The sequence below is a fragment of the Apis florea genome, unplaced genomic scaffold (assembly GCF_048593485.1).
Source record: "Apis florea isolate Af1SG1 unplaced genomic scaffold, ASM4859348v1 contig_2350_pilon, whole genome shotgun sequence".
In the NCBI taxonomy this organism is placed as follows: domain Eukaryota; kingdom Metazoa; phylum Arthropoda; class Insecta; order Hymenoptera; family Apidae; genus Apis; species Apis florea.
The window spans coordinates 2,046,793-2,069,960 of record NW_028256565.1 but is presented as its reverse complement, the minus strand read 5'-3'; the positions used below and the strand labels follow the sequence as shown (position 1 = coordinate 2,069,960).

Sequence of the window (23,168 nt, the reverse complement as noted above, 5' to 3'; positions counted from 1 at the left end):
ATTTCGTACGAAACTTAAGAGAACTAAATTCCTCGAGAATCTTCCTCCACGGAGAATTAAACGAAATCATACCGTCTTCATCTTGCTTCGTACAAAATATGGGATGGAATAACGCCGTACGGCCTTAGGCACGAATCCGCGAGTTGAACGCAAGTTTTTTACCAATGAAAATAGGAGCGATTACCGACCGATCCGCTTGTTGTTGATGTTCCCTCTTGACCGACCGAGTTTTTCTTCTTCTTTGCACGGGAATATCGTTGCCTGTCTCATTCTCTCCAATGATATTTTCTCTCTATCTCTCCGATTATAAGAGCTGGAAATATTATTACACGCGAGAAAAATATCCAATCGCGTTATTTCCATCGTTTTTATTATAACGTGGTATTGAAATATCCTTGATGATTGTATTTAAAACCGTCTGTTTTTTAGTAAAGGTAGAGATTCTCCATCGTCGTTGCAAAAAATATTTCGAATCGAAATTCTTCGAAGAAACGACAACTGTTTATCGAAGTTATCGAAAAATAAGGCGTTCGAAATTCTGGGAGAAGATGTCGGGGGAAAATTTTCACTCGCTCGTTCCTCCCTCGGTGATTAATTAAGTAACAGGTAAAACGCCGACGGGCAAATGGAACTAACGCAATTTCAAAGCTTGGAAAGATTCCCTCGGTTTCTCCATCCCCGAATTCCACTCTCGGTCGATTAAAACTACCTTCCACCGCATTTTCTCCCCTTAACCGACTTATTTAAACGTGTCCATCGAGTACTTTTCCTCCTCCTCCTCCTCCTATTCCCGTTCCCGTCGAGACGATATTATTCGAGGAAATTTCGAAGCAACGAGAATATTCAGATAATCCTTTCTCTTTCCATCTTTGCCGATTTTTCGTCCTTCGCCCTTCCTGCGCTCGTTGCCTCGATCGATCGAGATGTTGAAGATTCACGATAGGAGGGGCGGGGGTGGGGGTGGGGAAAGGAGGGTTCGAAAGAGAAATGAAGGAAGGAAGATTTGTCGTACATCGATGATTAATTCCAAAGAATCGTCAACAACATTCGGATATCTCGTATTTACCGAAACTCTTGCCGTAATGCAATCGAACGAAAAGTTTCGTAAACGAAAAGAAAAAAAAAACTCTCTCCCTTTTTTTATTACCATTATAACAGATAAAAATACAGCGTTTCGTTTCGACGAACGATGCACGTATTGTGATCGCAATTTTGAATCAAAATATTTCGACGATCATCCGTTTCATCCATCCATTCGTCGAAGCGATATTAAAAAATAAAAAATGTTTAATGCCTGCTTAACGGGAGAGAGAGAGAGAGAGAGAGAGAGAAGAGAAGAAATTTCTCGATGGAAGAGAAGAAGAGAAACAAGAAAGAATATTCGAAGCCAAGGTCGAGGCGACTATATTAGGAAACGATCGACTTTGCAAAGGATTAGAAAAGTGAAAAAAAGAAGGGAATCTGTTGCGTCATTTCGCAACGTTCATTAGCAATTTAACGGCACGCGCATCGATTAAAACCGATAACTAATTCACGAGCGAAATTTCATCCCGATGAACAATTCGCCAATTTACGACCACCATTTCGATTTCATGATAAAAACGTAAATATGAAAAATGTTTCCTCGGTAGGGAAAGGAGGGGAGGGGAACGAGTTTTATTATTAATTGCTCGTCGATCGACACTGAACGTTCATCTCTTGCTTTGCCCAAATGGAGGCATATGTGCCTCCAACAGAAGACGGAATAAAAAGGAACGAGGTTATTTCGTACATTTCATCCTTTTTTCACGGATACTTTATCATCCTCCGTGTTCCGTTGTCTCGATCCGAGGGAGGGATTAAAGAAAACGGACGGAGAAAGATGTTTCTTAAGAGGCTTAAGCGTCCATGCACACACCTTTCCTCTTTTGTTCCAAAGAAAGAGGGATAAAAATTATCCGTCGAATCCGATGAATAAATACGAATCGAAATTTCGAATCCGTCGCCATCTGGCGGCACGATAATCGATCGCGATAACAATCCCCATTCCCTTCCCTGTTTTCGCCGAAAATAAAAACTTGAAGAAAACTCGTACAAAACTCGTGTCTTAAAATCGTGCTCCCGGCCCCCCCAGAATTACCAGAAAAATCATTCGAATCGCGATATTATGATAATCGATCGTGTTGCTAATTCCAGCGATTCTTCAATTCAATTCTTCCCTCTCGTCGAGCACGATGAAAAGTGATAATCGGCCAACTCTCTGTCACCGATTCTTCCCACAAAAGAATCTCTCTTCTCCGTTCTTTGGAAGCTTGTTGAAAAGTGGATCCGGACTCCGGATTTTTCGTTTGGGAGAGGAGAGTTATTGAGCAATAATTCGCGTTAAGATCGGATCTTAACGTCGCGGAATCGTTCTCGGGCCGCGTTTTCCTTTCGATCGTGGCAGGAATGTGGATTGCAGCGTATCGATTGCCGATAAAGCCCACGAATCTGTCTCGTGGGTGTTTCCTTGAGGCGGAGCGATATTATTAACCGCATAATTAAGTGGTGGGGGGGGGGGGCAATGTAGGTTTCATTATCTTGTGTTCTCGATGCGTGCGGCAAGTCGAACGTTAACGCTCGAGAATTGGGAAATGGTGGTCGAAAAGAGATGGAAACGCAATAAACGGTTTTGAGGTTTGCTCGATGTTTCTTTGGGTCGAAAAATGTGAGGGACGATTGGTTTCAGAGAGTGGAATGGCGATAGAAAGAAATCGAGGCGGATTCGGCAATTTTGATTTTTGAAAAGTTTGTCAGATTTTTTTCGTCTTTTTTCTTTGGATCGAAAAATGTAAAAGGAACGATTAAGTGAAAGTTTCGAGGAGATAAGATAGTGGCAAAGTTGAAAATTGTTCAATCAGCAGCACGGTTCTCAAATTATTAGATATTTCTCTTTGGATTGAAATGTTAGTTAAGGAACGATCAGAAAGTGGAATGGCGATGGAAAAATCAAGATCAAGCTCGACAATTTCGAATTTGAGAATTATCTTTAAGAATATGATTTTCAAATCGTTAGATTTTCCTTTGGATTGATGAAATGTAAGGAACAATTGATTACAAAAAAACATACAAAGAAATCAAGTTAAGCTCGACAATTTCGAATTTGGATTATCTTTAAGAATATGGTTTTGAAATCGTTAAATTTTTCTTTGGATTGAATAAATAAGATAATTTGGATTATCCTGAGACGAACTTGAAAAATTTTCAAATTGTTAGATTTTTCTTTGGATTGAAATACAATTGAAGATACAAAGAGGATACAAAGAAATCGAGGCGAGTTCGACAATTTCGATTTTGGATTATCTTTAGCATCATGGTTTTCAAATTGTATAGATTTTTCTCTTTTTCTTTCGATTGAAAAATAAGATAATTTGGATTATCCTAAGACGAATTTGAAAAATTTTCAAATTGTTAGATTTTTCGATTGAAAAATAAAGGAACAATTGAATAATGGGGTAGAAAGAAATCGAGGTGAGTTCGACAATTTCGACCTTGGATTATTTTTAGCAACGCGATTTTCAAATTAGAAACCTTTTCTCTCTTTTCTTTAAAGTAAAACTAGCAACGCGCAATCGATTCTTGGCTTATCGTTTCGATAAACCATGCATTTCGCATAAAATAAAAATATACACGAAAATATTTCCAGCCATCGATGGTCTTTCGGCTTCGAAAATTGCAGATGATGCGCGCCGCGTCTACAGGTTATTCCGTGGGAATTCTGGTAACGCCGGCAAACATCTCGCGGAATCTTTCCTCGAATTTGAAACGCTCCGGCGTATGCAATATCTCCGATTCCGCATAAATTTGCCTCGGCAACAGGAAGGGATTATCACTTTTGATTCGATGCAAATATCTTCTCTCTTTCCGCGAAACGAGTTCAAATTTTGCGACATAAATTTTTTCTATTTGCACCTGAAATCCGTTCCACGCTGATCCACGTACGAACGTACGAATCGAAAATGGACAAACCCTTCGCTTTCTCCCGGATCGCACTCTTTCCTTCTATTCCTTCTTTTTCGATCGCCAACGAACGAAATATACCACTCGTACGTTTTTCTGCGAGCAGAAGGATCGTATCGGACTGGTTAATTATTGCGCTTTAATCGTTCGAGCATGCAAGGTCGAGCCATAATATCGGATCGATCGAACCGAATAACGAATGCGCCACGATGACAAGTGGTATGCGATAATTATACGTCATAGGAAATTCTCTTTGAACGCGTGGCAACGGCCTGCCAACGATTTTTCTCTCCTAAACTCGAGCGAAAACTATCTGCGGAAGAAATCTGCGTGAACGCATTTATTTTGTTGCGAAATCAAGCGAGAGTTTGTATTATCGTATTATCGCACGATTTGCGCACGATAATTCCTGCCCCTTTTCTCTCCTCGTCAAATAAATGATATTTACGCGCGCGTTTACAAATGGGCGAGACTTCCGATTGTTCGCTCGCAACGATTATCTCGTATTTATCGAGCGATCGAAATATCCTCCCCCCTCCCCGTAACGCGACGATACGTAAATCCTCGCGGTTGATATTTTCGGTTCGAGGACGATATTTTTCTACTTTATTTTACCTCTCCCTCCTCTCCCCCGTTTATCCTCTGCCCCGGATAACAGATTAACATCGTTACATTACCACGGTGTAATTACACGGACCGCCGATACGAAAAATGTTTGCGATAAAAGATTGGCTTGTTTTCGTGACGAATTAAAAGCGGCGAGCATCGCATCTATTTATGTAACGCCGCATCGATCATGCGCGCATGCGCGCTAATTCGTTGACTAGCGACGCGAATCGGCGAAATTATAAATTATCGCTCGAATCTTCGGCCACCGCACGCGCACGCGATGCGAGAGATGTGCGACGATATTTATTTTTGCGATCTGATCTTTTTTTCAGAATATTCGGACGAGCCAAGCTCGTCATAAAGTGTGATATTACGTATATGGAAGCGTGTATGGAATAATGTCGGACAGGTAGATTCTGTTATCTCAAATTCGAAATAGGAACGTTATTGAAGGAAGGAGTTTTATCGAAGGAGAAGAGGCGAAAAATAAGAATAATAAGAATAAACGTGAGAGCGCGTTGTGTCAACGGGAGTTAAAAAGGATTATAAAGTTTACTCTCAAAAGAAAGGCGAAGGACGTTTTACCGTGATACTTGTCAAATCGAGGATGCGTCTCGAGGCGATCGCTTTATATATCACAACGAGTGTAGAGTTTAATATTTCGACGAGTTTCCCCCTTTCTTCGCGCGTTAGATCATCAGCTGCGAGTCATTCGTTTATTCTTCGAGCCGGGAAAGCGTTACAATTCATCGTAACGCGTCAAAGGATAAAACTAAATCGCGATTCAAATCTACAACACGAAACTCTGTTTGTAATTGGCGCGTTCGTGTCTTTCTCCCGTCGTTCGAGAAGGGAAGGGAGAGTCGACACTTTGACGGATTTACGTTTATTTAGGCGCGGTTTTTCTCGAGCCGAGGGAAGAAGAAAGAAGGGAAGAAAAAAGAAAAAAAAAAAACTTTACCCCTCCATTAATTTCGATCAACGCCGGCCTTCCTCGCGATCGATATCGGTTAATTACCCGGCCCCCGGTAAAGAGCCGTTAGTAGCATCGCGTCGTAGCCTCATTAATCTTGAGTTTGCGGCAAGCGGCGTATACCCCCGCGCTTTTTCGACCTTCTTGTCCAGAACGGTGAATGGGAAAGCACGTTTTCCCCATCTCCACTGGAGGACGGATCCTCCAGAGAGAGAGAGAGAGAGAGAGAGGTTGACGAGCTCGCACGAAGATTATCGAGCATGCACGAAGCGGGAAAGTGGGGAGCGTAGAGAGGGGGAAGGGTGAGTTTGGAGGGCGCAGGTTGGAACGAGAATGGTATCCGTGCGCGAAAGCTCATTGGCAGCATCCAGTGTCATCGCGGACCTCGGGACGCACGCTTCGTTCCTCTCGCGAGGGGAGAGTACGTTTTTTCTTTCCTTTCCCCCGCGCGTCACGATATCTCTCCCTTCGATATTTCGTCCGATCCGGCGGGGTACAACGTGACGACGTGTATCCCAAAGGCCAATGTTTCCCAAACTCGACCACCGACGCGATACACCGTTGCTACAACTTGGACGTGATCGACGAGGCGACGACGACGATGCATCTCCTCTTCCGGATGAAACTTTGCTATAGTTAGTTAGTCCTCTTTTTTCCCCCTCTCCCTTTTCTTTCTTTCTTTCTTTCTTTCTCTCCCCCTTTTCTTTCTTTTTCTTTCTCTTCTCTTCTCTTTTCGTTCGAATCGAGCGATGCGAGATAAGATAAGATAACCGCGGCGATGTCGCGCGACCGGCGTCGTTGACGAGACTTTGTTGTTGGTTGGTGGAAAGAAATTTGGGATTCGATCGAGGGATCGATGGAAGTAGTGCGCGAGGTGTTGCGAAACGGAGGTGTCGGCGGTGGTAGTAATAGTAGTAGTAGCAACAGCAGCAGCAGCAGTAGTAGTAGTAGTAGTAGTAATAGTTGGAAGTAGGAGTGACTGAGGATAAAGCGAGAGAGAAGGAGAGAGGGAGGGGATTTTCCATCCTTTTCGATGATAGGAGGAGATAGCGGCACGTGTTCGCGGCGCACTTTGGCCAGGACTTGAATACACACGCCCTGGGAGAATTTCTCGAAAGGCGATGTTGTGAAAAGTGTGCAAACAAGCCGTGCGCCACGCTTGGATATATATATATATATACACACACATACATATACGCCGTATATCGTGGCTGTTCGGGGAAGTCGGAAGTCGAAGGATTTACCACCGGTGACGACCACCCTCTGGTAAGCTTCATGTTTAGTCCCTCCTCCTACCTCCTCCACACCCTCCTCCTTCCGAAATGAATTTTCCGGTGAGGCCGGTGTTCTATAATTTCCCGTCGGTCGAAACGACGGTTTAGTCGGCTGCATAAATTTGCCCGCGGCCCCGTATCACGAATTCCATTCCCCCGACGATACGCGCATATCGACTCGACTCCAGGTAAACGTTGGAACGGAAAATAACGCCGATGATCCGTTATTATATTATCGCGCTTTCGAACGGGGCAAAATCATTCGTCAATCGAGTCCGACGTTGCCGATGCGACCAAGCCGCTGATTCGTCGGCGGATGGGGAAAGAGAGAGAGAGGAAAGAATTATACGACGCGACGATCATCGCGCCACTTGTTCGTCGAACAGTGCTACGCGTACACCTCTCGTCTCCTACTTTTCATCATCTCTGCCACCGAAATTAAAACTAATCTCTGCCTTGTTCGAAGTCAAAGCCGAGCTTCCTTTGCCCGCAAACTTTGGAAAGCGTCGGGGTAGTAAAAATATTAATAAAGCAAAGTTCGCCGAATATAATACGCCGTTCGCACGAAAAGTATCGGAACCGGGAGTGGAAAATTGCGGAGGGGAAGAAGTTTAACTTTTAAAAGGAAGAGGAGGGAATGGCTTTACGGGGTGGGAAGAAAGTTGGGGAATGGAGTGCGGTTGATGAACGAAAGTACAAGTAACTGCCTATTCGAAACTCGCGAAATATGCCACGGGTCTCGTTGGGGAATCTCGGAGGAGAAGCTTGGAGGGAAAAAGTGTATGCACTCGATCTTCTGCCCGGTAAGGAACAACTGTTTCCCAATTATCTCCGTGGAATCGCTTTCCCAAAACACTGAGAGAGAGAGAGAGAGAGATCGTTTCGTCGATTCTCTTTCAAACGTTTCTTTCGATTTCCTCGGCTCTCGCGAAATTTTCTCGGGAAATTGAACACACTTTTTATCGGGGAACGAACCGAATCGGTTGGTAGAGCGAGAGCTAGTAGTAAAAAGGCTCTCTCCCCTTTTTCCTTCGCGAATTTTCCGAACGCGATCCAAGATAAACTCGTTAAACTCTCTAAACCGATACGACGTTTCTTTTCCCGGGGAAAATTAGGTTTGTCTTAAAAATCGTTGAAAGTGCTGATCTTTCGATTGTCGTTTTTTAAAAAACGAAAAAGCCTTCCCCTTCCTTTTCCTTTCGCCCCTGATGGCCGTTTAACAGCCACGATTCGAAAAGATTCGTCATCGTTCTCGATGATTCGAACGGGGGAGGAGGGGGAAGACGAATAAAAATTCGATCAGAAAACAACGAGGAGAAAAAGTTCTGGCGAATCTAGAAGATCTCGAATCCGTTTTTGAAACCGTTTCGAATTTCGAAATCGAATTTCTTTTCGAGAGAAAAGAAAGAAAGAAAATTCCGTCTCTCTCTCTCTCTCTCTCTCTCTCTCCCCCCCGAGAAACTTTAAACCGGAATCGTAACACGAATCAAGTGGACAATAAAGTCTCTCTCTATTTCGTCGAACGTGCATTTTCACCAGGCGGGATCCTCGGGTCACGTATTCGGTGTAGGATAGTTGTAGCTGTGGAGGCAACTGGAGGGAAGTAAGTTCGCGTGTGGGACGAAAGACAACTTCCCTCTCCCTTCCTCTCTTTTCCATCCCGTGAGAAAGGAGCGGGTAAAAAGTACTTACAAAGTGTCGTGGGCAGCGAAAACGTGTCCCGTAATGCGGAGAAAATGGTAGGTGGGGCCGATAATGCCGATCACGGAAATCGAATTCGACTCTCTCCTCCCGCCCCCCACGTCGTTCGCGAACAAGTGCCACCTGCTTTTCCCCTCGTAAATCATAATCCCCTCCGCTATCTTTGAACGATTTACGATCTATTCGCCAATATGTTTACGCAGCTTTAAATCTTCGACGAGATCGCGTTTCGAAGCTTCGATATTACGAGCACCGCAGAAACACGGGGGAGGGGGGAATCCTCGAATTCTCGCGGTGAAAGAATTTCAAGAAGGAGAAGGAGATAAATCGTTTCGAAAATTCGTCGAAAAATGATAAATTAGGGGGAGGGACGAATCGGGTTTCGTTTATTGGCAATTAGCCCGGATTGGGGGCCGAGTATCGGGGACAATCTCGAAAGGAGGATGTCGTATTGACGGAACAAATACGAAAATGGTCAGCGGATAATGATCGGGAAGGAAGTCGGCTAACAAAGACGAATCCTCGAGTCTTCGAGCCAGGAATTCGATTCCTCTTTCCTTCTATTCTCTCTCTCTCTCTCTCTCTTTGCCTTGCCATGATAAATCTTCGATCGATCCCAATTTATTATTATTATTTATTCCAAAAGTGAGATTCGTCTCGAAAGTGTGAAATAATCGAAACGAAAAAGTTATATCGTAAATGTGTTCTGTTGATAGACGAAGAACGGGAGCGTCGGGGCGGAGAACGTGCAAGACGTGAACGCGGTTAGGATGGTTCATCCAGGGTGAAATTGTCAAGGGACAACAGTTTCGTCAGTATGCTGTGGATATTGATCGCTGTGACGTGCATCGAGCTATCGACCATTGCCAACGCACAGTCGAGAAAAACCACGGCCACGTCTATGCGAGAGGATGCGAGCAACAACACCGAGCCGGATCATCCGAGTGAGTATAACGACTCGTGAAACACTTCGAGAGGGAAACCTCTCGAAATTCGCGCCAACTTCGTTTTTCATGATTGAGAAAGGGGAGGATTAATTATATTTGTTCTACTCGTCCCTTTTGTAGACACGAGAATCAACGGATATGCATTTCGTTTCGCGAATTCGACAGAATTCGTGGAATTCGTTGTAGAATTTTGGCCCGGGCTATGCGCGCCAAATAACAGTGTGGTGGTGGTATCAAAGAGGTAGAATAGCGATCCTTTTATATTAAAATATCGATATTGGGTGGGGGGGGGAAATTCTTGAAGCTAAAAAATTGGTAGACGAGATACAAAACGATTCTTTTTTTTTTTTTTTTTCACGATCGCGAAAGAAGGGGGGAGAGGAGAACGCGTTGAAGAGGGACCGGGGGGATTTAACGGATTAATCGTGGAGCGTGCACGCTTTATAAGTCGTGGATGAAACCAAACTAATTAGATATGTATACGGTCGGAGCGTCGCCGTGGGACGTATAATTAATGCGATGCGCCCCGGCTAAATGAGAAATTAATTACGATATGGAAATCAGAAGGATCCGTCGCCAGGGGAGAGATCCGTCCCCTTGGACGATTCGGTTCTTTGAACGAAACGGCCGATGCGTGGAAAAGCGACGAGAAGCAAGCACACACGTGCTCTTCCAACGAAAGGAACAAATGTCCAACTGGATATATTTTTCACTTCTCTCTTTCTCTCTCTCTCTCTCTTTTTTATTATTTAGCAACGGTTAGGAAAGAAGAGGTTTCCCCGAACGAAAGCTGGTTCAGACGGTTAAATATTAGAGTTAAGAGTTAACCCTCGGTTGTTGAACCGAGGCCAACGTTTGCTCTTGCATGGAACTTGGCTGTTAATTTCGTTCCCCGAAACCGGCAGTTTTTTTTTTCTCGAAAATTTGGGTTTCGAAAGTCCATCCTTGGTCGGGAGAAAATATCGGCTCGATGGATCCAAACCAACGCTTTGGAAGAAAGAAAGAGAGAAATAGAGAGGGCAATTTTTCCGATAATTAAATTGAATATTCTCGAGGCTTGGTCAAGATGAAGTTCTCGGTTGTCCGTTAATCTCGTTGATTAACGAGAGATTCAAAAGCGTGTTGGCCGATTTTATGAAGGTAAAGTTTAAGCCAATCGAAAGAAGTGCCTTCGAATATTAACGAAGAAACGACGTTTCCTTTTTCGAGCCTCGCGACAATTTTCGTTCGACCCGACACTCGAACGAGAGACTCTTTCGGTTAATCTTTGTCGAGGGTCTTCTTCTTGTTCGATCTTGAAAAAAATTTACATTCGCCTGCCACGATATATCCTGTTCCTTGGTCAACGAGTTTACCAAGGTATTTTTCCTTCCGATCGAACTCGAGCAAAGAATTGCACAGAATTCGTGACACGAGCGAGCGCAAGAGATCGATGCAAATTTTTTCAAACTATCTCGAAAACGGGATTTCGAGGGTTTCCTTTTCTTTCTTCACTCTCTCTTCTTCTGAAACGAATAAAAAAAATAGGGGTTAAAAAAAAATCCTACTCCCTCTTGGATGGAGGGAAGAAAGGGAGAGGGGGAAGAAAGAAGGCTGTAAAGAAAAAGAAAAAAAAAAAAAAGTCCACGGTAAATACACTTTGCCTTTACCCCGACGGTATCTTTTTAAAGGGTGGAAGGGCGCTCGTCGAGGGAAGGAGAAAAAAGGAAGGAGCGAAATATCGCGTAAAAATTACCTCCCTAAGGGGATGCCGAAACGGAGAGAGAGAGAGAGGAGGGAGAGTTTAGATAAAAATTTCCTACGTTTGTCACGGTCCTTCCTAATTAAAGCTTCCGAGATTAATGCCCGGTAATTTTCCACCGCCCCTGGGGCAATCGATATTTTTTCCCTCGAACGGAGGAGGAGGAGGAACAACGAGCCCTTCCAATTCTTCGAGAAAAGAATCAGGATCATCGTCCTTCGAACGTTGTCTCATCCTTGAAATCGGCCGGTTACATTTATCGCGTAAATCGAGCGATGTAAGATCGAGAGATAATCGAATATAATCACTCGAGAAAGTGTGTCCGTGTGCGTTTCATGGGGTGGATGGCGTTGAACTTTAAACACATTCGATGAAGTTCTTCCCGTCGCGTGGAGACGACCGCATTTTGGATATAAGCCGCTTTCGCGCTTTCCCTTCTTGTTGGTACAGCGGTAACGGAGCACGACCTGCCCACCTGCTTACTCGAAACAACGATCAAGCCGCTCTAACGAGCGAGCTCTGAACTAAGCTTGTTAACCGCGCAGCGAACGTGCGCAAGAAACGTCGAAGTGAAACGGATGCGTGTGTTTTAACTCCATGTGCTTCGTCTGTCACTGTTTTCTCTCCACCCCGCTTTTTCGAGTCGCTTTCCGTGGCGAACCGACGCGGTTGCCGAAAGAAAGAAAACTGGAAACTGTGCATCGTGCAAAGTGATTGGTGGATATTCGTGGAGAAATAAACGATAATTCGTTCGAGTTATGCGTGTGTCGGTGTTCGGTCTCGAAAAAGATTTTATAAGATTTTACGAACTATAAGGAGGCGCTGTAAAGAAAAAAAAAAAAAAAATAGAATAAATAAATTCTCACGTTATAACCTGTTTCGTGGCGAAAAACTTTTACGCGCAAACTTTCTTCCTCTCTTTGGTAATTTCAAAGCAAGTATCCCCGTTTATTATCCCCGTAATACGTAACATCGAACGAATTTTAGATACTTTTCCAATTTCGAAACATCTTCTTGAGGACCGTTTTAATTTTTCCCCCGTTTAATCACCGCCGCATAAGCCACGTTAAAAGCAGGGGCAAGCCGATAAAGGAGGACCGTCGTCCCAAGAGCCGATATTTCGATACAGCGTGCTAAGCTCCTCTGCGACACGAACCTCGAAACGAACGTGAAATAATAATTACCTAATTACGTACAACTCACAGGGGTGTATTAAGAGGATTCCATGTTCTCGCACACTGGATGCAATCCCCAATGAAATTTATACGCGACATCCACGGTGTCGAGTCGATGCGATAAGAACTTACGGATCTCCGTTTCGCACCGACGACTCCTTTCTCTCTCTCTCTCTCTCTCTCTCGAATCGAGCGAGACGAATACGCGCATGCGCAAAAAAAGAAGCAGAAGATCACGTTCGAACGTAACCGTTGTATCGTCGTCAAACGACACACCGATCTCCTCTTATAACTAAAACCAAACGCTTTAAGCGGTTCGAATCGGTGGGGAACACCATTGACCTGGATTCACCTGGAAAATTTAGTAGCTAAAGAATTCAACGAGATCGAATCGCGTTTCCTCGATCGAAAAGACGTTTAAAACTTTCTTTCTCTCTTTGTTTTTTTTTTTTTTTTTTTTTTTTTTTTTTCTTTTAAATTAGAGTAACGCGCGCGCACAGATTCGACGGTTTTATTCGAACGAGGCAATTTCTATCGCCTCGATAAAAACGGAAGATACAAACATCGACCCTCGTTTCTGCCATATCGATCTCGCTCGCAACGTTGCCCTCCCCCTCTCCCACCCCCCTTCTCTCGAGTGGCGCGCACCGCCATTATTTTAATAATGTTTCGTTAAAGGGGACAAAGGGAGAGAGGATATTAAAACGTACGCATTTTTCGAATTTAACCTCGTAACCCGCCCTCTCTTCTCTCTATCTATCTATCTATCTCGTTAATATCCTTTCCTCTATCTCTGGCTAATTACCCCGGCTTTCGATTCGAAAGGTTAACCGTTTGCACTCGGGACCAACAACACGATTTGCTGAATTTCTTAGCCAAGTTAAAGTGATTTCACACAGAAATTAACGTATAAATTAACTTTTATATTTTAATATTATATCCATCTTTACATACAAAGAAAGAAAATTTGTTGAATATTGAAAAAAATCTATATTGTTGCGTGATATTTCAATGACAAAGCAACTTACTAGGGATGCATCCTCGATTTGTCAGATAAAAAAAAAAAAAAACATCTAACCATTCGATAATATATATTAATTCCACACCTTACAAGATTTATTATACACGTGAAGAGCTTACATAAGAATCTATTCGTGAAGCATTTGAAAATATTTCTTGATCACGATTTTGATAGCCCGTGTCACGTCGCTCTCGACGAAATTCCCCAATATTTTCAATCCGGCAAATACACCGTTAGTATCTTTCTCGAAGTGGCTTTAATCGGCGCGCAGCAGATGCACGCGAATGTACCACGCATCCGCGGTTAACGTCACAAAATCCGGTGGTCAATGAAACGCGGTTATTAAATAACGGCTTGTAACCGTAATCACGCGCTAATATCACGGGCGCATTTGCGCGAAATAAATTCGGTCGGACACATATCGACAATATCGACACCGCCCTTAACTGTTATTATCTGCCGCCGCTGTCTTTTTTTTTTTTTTTTTTTCTTTTTACATTCATATCCGGACGATGTTAACACTAAACCTACCTGTAACGGTCAAATTGGCCGTTTTCAAACTCATGGCCATCAAACTTTACGACTTTTCCTAAAATATGCAAAATACAATATATTCTTCGGTATTTCAATTTCTTTTTTTTTTTTTTTTCTCCGTAAAGTCTGGTTTATTAATTATACACATCGAAAATCTAATCTTTCAGAAATATGCTAAGTTTTGGTTTTTTTCAAGTGTATAATTATATATAAATTATATATAAAAATAAATTCGGAATAAATTAAGCATCGGTCATTTCGTTGACGACCCAAACTGTCGATAGAATTAATGTTAACGAGTCGTTTTCTCCGCTCTCGCGTTACTTTCTTCTTTCCTTCCCTTTTCTTTCGTATAATCGGAAATATGGAACGATGCTAAGTGGAGCACAAATTCGAATCGAAGAGAGAGAGAGAGAGAGTAATGACGTCGAGCGATTGATCAAAGGAAGGTAAACTAACTGGTAATTAATCGAGTTGCACTCTCTCGAGGGTGGGCAAATATTTCGGAGGATTGGTTTTCCGCCGTCGTAGTTTAGCCTCGCCCTGTATTCCTCCTCGAATTTTCGAAATCGCGTTACCCTTTGCGCGAGGGGGTGAGGAGGGTCTCTTATCGCGCATTTCGTTAACGATCTGTATCCGCGCATCGATAAAAGCTTTTATCCATCCGGCATTTTTGAAAGCGTGGAAGCATCGTAATTTCTCTCGTTAACGCGGATTATCCTCGAGGACCGCCGACGGTCGGTCGATCGGATCGTGCCGCCAACTTTCCACGGAAGGATGAAAACCAACCCCCACGCGTTGAATTCCCATTCAAAGGGAGGAAAATGGGCGGCGGTTGTCTAAAAGTGAAACTCGTTAACGATATATATTATATATTTATATATATCGAAAACTTTGTTTTCCTTGCACCACGAAATTCTGTATCGAATAACGGTGTAATTTACATGAAACGGCGTATGAATATATAATTTTGTCCACATAATATTATCGTTCAAATATTGGGCGAGATAAAATTTATCGCTTTAAAATTTCCGCCCCGCGAATATCTGCGAATCGATCGATGAAGTTGATTTCGTGCAACCGATGTATTCGTTCGAACAATTTTGTCAAAAACCAATCCTTTCCATTCTTCGATTTTAATGATTCCGTTTATATATCCGTGTATTCCATTGTGTGCATTTAACGTTGCGATTGGTCTTTCTTTTTTCTACATAGGTATTGTCAAAGATGTTATTAAAGTTTCTTGATCCCCTCCAGCTTTTGTTCTTTCTCAACGCTTCATTTCTACGTCGATTTCGAGGTCGAGGAACATATGTGACGTGTGCGGCAGATTTTTTAACCTAAGTTGTGTAACGTGCTTTCCTTGCCTGCTTGTGTTCTATCAACCAGAATTATTTCCCTTTCACAAACTCTTAACGATTTTAAACGCGTATGTTTGTTACAACGTGCCTCAAGATGAAAAGATAACGCAAGAAATGTAAATATTTCTATTATTCTTTCTTCCTTCCCACGACGATTCAAAGATAACACGCGTCCGTCTACGTTAATAGAAATCGGTTCGATCGATTCACAAACGACGAGTATTATTCGAATTTCGTGGGGAGAAACGTAAATCAAAAGATTGGGAGGGAAGGTTATTGAAAGGATTGTTCAACAACCGTGAAACGAGACTCTTACAAAACTACCTTCCAGCTCGGAGAGGAGAGTGGGCGTAGTAGGTTGACCGGTGAAAATCCCCTCGAGGAGGGAGGGCGGTTCAAGTTTTAATTAATCAGGAACACGCAGCAGCGGATATTTTTATACAAAATGATTTTCCACCAATTATCGATATTCGACTTTCTTAACGAAACTTTTACTCCCCGTGGACCAAGACGAAAATTTCGATCGCGCCAAATACACATCCTCGTGGAATTTGGAATCAATAATCGGAAAGAGAAAATTGGTTGTAAGTACGAGTGAGAATTTACATCGCGAACACTTGGGCCGCCGTTATCGAATAACTTTGGAACGAGGCAACTTCATAATGGAAACACGCATCCTCCTTCCCTTCCTTTGAGCACATCCTTCCCTCTCCCCTCGAAACGAGCTTGATCGATAATCGATCTCAATTACGATCAACGGGTACGAGAGAAATCGAATTGAAGCGACTCGCTTCAAGCTATATATACGTGTATATATATATATATATATATATATGTATATACCTTGGTTAACGACGTCGGGTCCAATAATCCGTGGTCAATTAGCACGATAACCGATTTCCAACTTTCCTTCGGAGGAGGAGGGAACGCAAAATTTCGCCGTTTCGTTCGAGAACGTCTCCCTATCTGCCGGTTAAAATCGTCTAATCGGTGCTGGCAGCACGCGCGATCCACCGACAAACGCATCGAACGGATGCCATTCGCGATAAGGTGGCTTCGACGCAGCCACTGCTTACGACTTCGCTTCCCGAATATCTTGCCTTTAGATTAGAACCAACGTTTCCTCTTCGTGTAGGAGGATTCGAATCCTTCTTACGTGGATATACAAAATGTTTACGTATAAACGTGTAGGTCAAACGATATGGTTGAAAAGAATGCAGGGAAGGGGAAACTGAATTTATGTCGGATTTTTATTAACCGTATTATACTCATCATACCCAGAAAATTTAAAAAGTATATCGTTGCTCGATGTTATCTTTATCTTGCTTTTAGTTCAGTCGTACATTATTATTCTTATCCTTTCGTTACTCGCAAGACAAGTATTGTGTCGCGATGTAATGTAAAAATAGATTAAATTTTACAAGGAAAAGTTTATAAATGCACATTGCTTTCACGGCTTCTACGAACGAAAGATAAGAATCTAGAGGTGTAAGATCCATCCATCTTTCGCGGAAATGTTCGTCCAACCATTCCCTAACGGTTGGTCAATGTGACCTTTAGTTGTCGAGTTTATATACGTGTGTTTACGTATCGGATGTCACGCCATCGCTCTTTTCGATCCTGTTTTTTCGCCGTGCGACACAGTGAGCTTAAAAAGACACAGTTTATATAACACGGTTTATTCTTAATTCTTATTATTAACGGCGAATCAACAACTCCAGACGATGTTGAATATTAGAAAATCTATGTTATGTTTGTCAAGGCAAATATCACAGTAAAATATCGTTACAAACCTTACAATTCCAATAACATACTTCATCTTCTTATATTATATCTTTCTATTTTTATCACTATTTTCCTTCTCTCTATCGTCAGAAATAATTTCGTTACTCAATAACGAAAAATCAAACTCATCTCCGCTCGAACTAATTTCATTACAATTCATTCCACGCTTACAAAACTCAGAAACTTTGAAAATAATATTTCTATCGCCACGAATGTCAAACTCGGGTTAAATGCATATTCATCCGTCATCATTTCACAACCTATGTATAATACTTTTTTTTAACTCTTCTAATTTTTGGGTTAAAAATAATTTTTTAGAGTCAGTTTGCGAGAAAACACCGATCGATTAATCATAATGAACAATTACCGTTATCATCATCATCGTCGTCGTCGTATTCGATCGTGGCCAACGATGCGCGTCGAAAAATAAGGCGGTCGCCTTCGAAAACGATTGTCGTTATTGCCTCTCGTACACCAAATTTTCCATTCGACGTGTAATCGTCGGTTGGTGGCGCGGGTAACGCGCGTGCAATAACCCTTATCAACGAGCCGTGCCATTGTAACCGTATGAATTATTATTACGGTATTCCGATAACCCAACGTTTCCAACAACAACAACAACAACGTTCCAATAATTATTTATACCGCGACGAACAAGAGCGAAGCGATAAAAAGAGAGAGGGGAAAAATCGCTTGAATTCATAACGTTGAAGAGTCGTAAAATTAGGATACGTGGACGCGTGGGGATACGAGAGTGGTGGCGAAACGGGGCCGTGACGGGTCAGACGCGCTGTAAATCGCGGTAAGAGGTTTTCTCGTGGATGAGGGGCGAGTCACGGTACGAGAATTCCACTCCGATATGATTTTAAAAACCGCATCCTCTCTTCCTCTCTCGAGAAAGAACAAAAAAGGGGGTTGTGGATAGGGAAGCGAGCCGGAGGACACGGAAATGGAAGGGCGAAAGAGCGCTTTCGATTTCGAACTGAATAATGCAGCCCCCGAGATCTTTGCCGTTTTCTTTCACGGATACAATTTCTTTCACCGGTTGGAAACTTGCTCGGCAAAGGTTCGTCCTCCCCCGTCAATTATATCGATTCCTTTTCCGTTTGTTCTTTATAACCAATCTCGGAAATGTTCTTTCTCTATCTCCCTTCCTCCTTGGCCACCGCGGGAAAGCAAAGAAAAAGTGAAACGAGCCGAGCCGGGAAGAAGAAGAAGAAGAAAAAGAAGAAAGAAACAGGGGGGAAAGCAAAGACAAACTCGTCGATTTTCTTTGCGGATCGAAGAATCCGAAACGAGATTCGGCCGACGATTTCCATTCCTTCCGACCTGACCCATTTCCATTAAACGTTATCGCGACTCTTTCGTTTCTCTCTCTCTCTCTCTCTCTCTCTTGACGCCCGATCTCGATCGAATCTCGAATGGAGAAAATCCGGAGCCTTGACAGGAGAGGCAAAGGTTGCGGCGGCCGTGAAACGATATAAGGTCGAGGGGACTCGATAAACTCTTGTAATTTCACGGGGAAACCGCGAAACCGTAAGTGGTGGCCCTCCTTCCATTCTTTATCCCCGTAAATCGGCCGGTTAGTAAACACGGCGAGCTGGGCGGGAACGTAGGAGCGTTAGGCAAGCACGTCTGGCAGCCGGCCAACATCTCGTTTGTCGATGGATTTGACGGGAAACATTTCTCATCCAACTCGTGTGTCGTGCAACTCGTGTATATCTTTTCTCTTGTTCCCTATTTTTCTTCTTTTATCCACGAACAAATCAAGATTAAACAACACCGGATGGATTTATCGACCGGTCGCAATTACCTCGTCCCCTTCATCGAGCACGTTCATAAATCAAGCGCGATTAATATGAGAAAAAGGTATTTCGATCCCCGCTATTTTTTCGACCGTGAACAATGTTATAAAATTAAGGTTTGGCGCGTGTACACACGAGGCGTGTTTACGGGCTCGTGTCGTAGTAAACCCGTGTGTAAACAGCGCCGCCACTGTGTGCCGGGACGCACTTTGCGCGATCGAAATCAACGTTCCCCCCCAGCGTGACGCGTTACGGTTCAAATTGAAGTCGCGTAACGTGGTTAAAAGGTCGGCACGTGATACGGCCGAGCGTGTGTAACGATTGTTTGCGAATTACTCGATCGTTCTCTTCCGTTTGCATCCTGTTGCGTCCTCGGGACGGGTTTATCGTCGATCCATCATCATTGTCCTCGGTAATAATCCTCGTTTGACGCACGTTTCCAAGGCGTCGAAGCGACACGCTTTCGAAATTACGTTTCTGCGAGAGAATGGACGTTTCGAATTTCGTACGTGCATCGACTCGTACGTGTCGCGTGTACAAATGTAAATCCTTCTCAGCCGGCTCAAGTTTCCTCCTCAAGGTTAATCTTTCGAGGCTTGCCTCGAAACGAAGCTAACCTAACCTAATAAGGCGGGGTAAAACTCGAGCCTGTTGCTCGGCTTGATATTGCTTTAATTATCGGGACGTTCCATTGAAACGTGACGCAAATACCCTCACTTTGTGAACTGGCTAAAGTTTAATACTCGACCTTCCCTTTTAATATAATCTCTTCTTTAAGAAAATATATATATATATATATCCGAGGGACAAAAATAAAATAAAGAGAACGGAAGAGAAGAGAGTCGGAAAGTTAATATTATTTTCGAAGTGATTTTTCTTTATTTATCGAACGTTGCCGAGTCTAAAATGTCCTTTTTCTTTTCTCTCTCATTCTGCATCGTATTCGTTTCGAGGATATTTCTTGCCTCTCCGCAACGCAATTCCGACAAGCTTTTTCCGTTTACCTTTCGAAACAGGTTCTCCGATACACGGAACGGCCGCAAATGGGGAAACGCGTTTCAACGTGCTAAGCAAAATTCATACGCGCGATTCATAGCTGACGCTCGAGGAAAAATACGAAAAGAATCGCGGGTAAGCAAGTTTTCACCGGTTCGGTAGAACCGAGTCGCGAAGAAATTACCACCAAAATGTATTTCTCCACCACGAAAATCTTCCTTCCTTCCTTCCTTCCTTCGTCGAAAATCTATCCATTTATAACTTTTCAACTTTTCTTCCCGCCATCGATGTTTTAATTTCCTCCTCCAATCTCTCGAGTCACGTCCAATTACTCGCCAACCCTTTCGAACGCCTGTGCTCTCCCTCGTCAGGGACCCGTTGAATTCGATCCGGGTATCGGTTGCGTTGCACTCTTTGTCGGCCGATACAACAGGGCCCTCCCGTCCGTTAGATTTCCAACCATCTTTCAAAACTTTCACCCTCCCCACCCGCTCCATTTTTCCTTTCCCGCGGAATAAAGGCTGTAATGTATGCGAGCCAGCTGCGCCGAAACCTTTACGACCCGTTTTTCGCAGCAGCCCCCCTCCCCCTCCCTCCATTCCATCCCGGCGACCGGACATAAAGAGGCAGGAAAGATATTCTGCTTGGCCTATTCTTTTTGCCAGCCCTCCTCCTCGGGAGGAAGGTTATAAATACGGAATATCTCTTTCTTCTTACCCCCGCCAAAGGTAAGAGAACGATTCTTCGTTTATATATATTATATATCTTTATCCTTTGCCAGCCAGAAGAATTAAAAGTCCAGACGACGAAAAGAAAGTCGTGTCGGTTGCTCGGCCGACAACTTTTTCAATCGAAGAAAATTTCGAAACTTGGACGACGAGACGTAACAGAGAGAGAGAGAGAGAGTTATCTATCTCACAAACACAATAATGTGCAATGATCGATGAAACGCGATAACTGTTTCGATTACTAAAGAGGGAGGATCGTATTTGCAAAGTTCACGAATGATGGTGAACACGCAAGCGTGAAGTTATCGCCACGCGGTATATTTGTAGTGGCACTGTGAGAACATTTCGAGGGAGTGACGGGGCTCTGTTATTCTCGAATTTATTCCCTTCCTCGAGAAAATGCAAATAATTCAAAGTCTCTATGTGTATTCGGAAAGTAATTTCCTTTTTCTCATGACACTTTTTTAAGCACATCACGAACAGTCGAATTGGACAAATTCGATCTAGCAGCAATTTCTCGAGTTAACGTTGGAACGAAATTTTGAAAACCAAGTCTCCACACTGACGACACTGTTAACGCCGAAAATGCTCTTTTCGAATTTTCAATCTTTATCTTATCACGAAAAAAACGCGCGCGAGCAAGAATCGAGCAAAGTTTTCGTATAAATAAACCACGAGATGCCAACTCTCGAAACGCGTATATAATACCAACAACACGATTTAGAGTGAAGTTGGCTGGATAAAAACGTTCAACGCTAGCGACACTCGCGTGAAGAAACGAAATTACTTTCCGAGCAAGCCAATGCTCATGGATGGACGAAGAAAATGGACGAAAGTGAGCGACGCGAGCAAGAAGATAGATCTAGAGTGTGACAAAAATTTGTCGTATACGGGACAGATTGGAGTGGCGAAAGAACGGGGGCAGGGGGACGTAGGTTGGCTTGGAAAATTCTGGTCCGAGTTTAGCGTCGCGGTAATTATACTCATCAACAGAAGTGTCACAAGCAGACTCGGTTTATTATATGACCGCTTCACGGTGGTGCCGCTTCACAACGTCATTGTTTTCCAAAGAATTTAAATTAAATTCCCCCGTGGGGGAGGAGGCGCGGGGGAAAGTCGCAATATATCCCGCGTGTGCAATACAATGCGAGCCTAATAGTTTTCGATCTACATTATAATTAGATCTCGTTATACCGGCCTGTAATGAAGCGCGCGATGAGTGGGCAAATTAATCCGACCCCTTTATTATACCCATTCCGAATCGATCAATCCTTTCGACGCGCGCCATCGAAACGTGATGTACACTAAGGTTATGTGTATTGCAATCGCGTGAAATGAACGAGCGAATTTCGTATAAAACACGTTAAACACAATGATTATTTCGAGCCGATCGGAGGAACAAATCTGTTGTGTGTAGAATCAAAAATATGCATGTATATTTGATCAAGATTCAAAAACGATCGATTCTCCTGCTTTCGACGAACGTTCGAAAATTGAACGGAAGAACGAGCTGACCAACGAAAACAGGCCAATTGGACGGCCAATTTTCCCAATTTTTCGAAATGTAAATTTGGACCGTTGTATAGGTTTGGTCGGGTAGGGAAAGAAGAGCTAATACGGGCGATACTTCTTCTACAATTCTAGCGGGTAAAACGAATTTCTGCATTACCGCGTAACAGTCTGAGGAAGCACGTACTTGCATAAAGTCGTTGTAACGCGGACGTAAATGCAATACGTGTTTCCGCGCCAAAATGCACAGAGACTCGAAACGTTGTCCTCGGCGACGACCGAGCACGACATCGACTTAAACGAATTTCACCGACAAACTCCGCGACGATGTTGTCATTTTCCCCGGGAAAACTCATTTTACGGGGACGCCAGAGAATACTCCCCCGGAATCCGTATCATCTTGAAAGATTCCAACGAATGCCTCTCGTTTCTCTTTCATCCCGCGTTACCCTCTTTCAATAACATCATGCAAATAAATATATATATATACATACATATAAATGTATCGTGAATAAGGAAGGAAAAATCGATAAATAATTATCCGAAACAAAAATATTCCCGATATTCAATTCCATCCTGCCTCCCAACGAATTTCGATCGATCGAACAGAAGACTATCCCTCGTATTTTCTTATTCGCGTTAATTTTACAACAACAGGTTTCAACGCGTATCGAATTGCTTGCGTCAATAAATAAATAAATAAATAAATAAATAATAGAGGAACGAGGTAACGAGGTATTTCTCGCGGAACGAGATTTACCGACTCGTATCGTAAATATTTGCGAGTCATCGACGTTAATTCAACGACGGGTTGTCGTCGTCGTCGTAGTCGTTGAGCGATCGATGCTCGGCTAATTACCGAACGGGGAAGGGAGAGGGGGACAAATTCGAGAACCTGTCTCTCTCTCTCTCTCGAAAACTTTGAGAGAAAGAGAGGAAAAAAAAAAGAACCGGAACGCGGAAGGATTATTCATATGAATTCCGTTGACGCGGGAGCCAAGTTGCCCGATAAAAATCTGCATTATCGGCGG

At 43.2% G+C, this 23,168-nt stretch overlaps 1 protein-coding gene across 10 annotated transcripts in view; it reads left to right on the top strand.

Moving 5' to 3' along the window:
* The first annotated feature begins 5,925 nt into the window (after positions 1-5,925).
* The window catches only part of LOC100867902 (nephrin), a 102,656-nt gene continuing 85,413 nt past the window's right edge, over positions 5,926-23,168 (top strand). For 5 of the 10 annotated variants that reach the window (XR_015291221.1, XR_015291220.1, XM_086905042.1 and 2 more), the window contains exons 1-2: positions 7,204-7,637; positions 9,252-9,479. Coding sequence is in view for 8 of the 10 variants with exons in the window: in XM_086905042.1 (XP_086761168.1) it covers positions 9,353-9,479 (127 nt within the window). In the remaining 2 variants the exon portion in view is untranslated. Of the gene's footprint in view, positions 6,827-7,203; positions 7,638-9,251; positions 9,480-23,168 lie in introns of those variants that run through there. The other 5 variants (XM_086905044.1, XM_086905040.1, XM_086905046.1 and 2 more) reach the window with 3 other exon arrangements.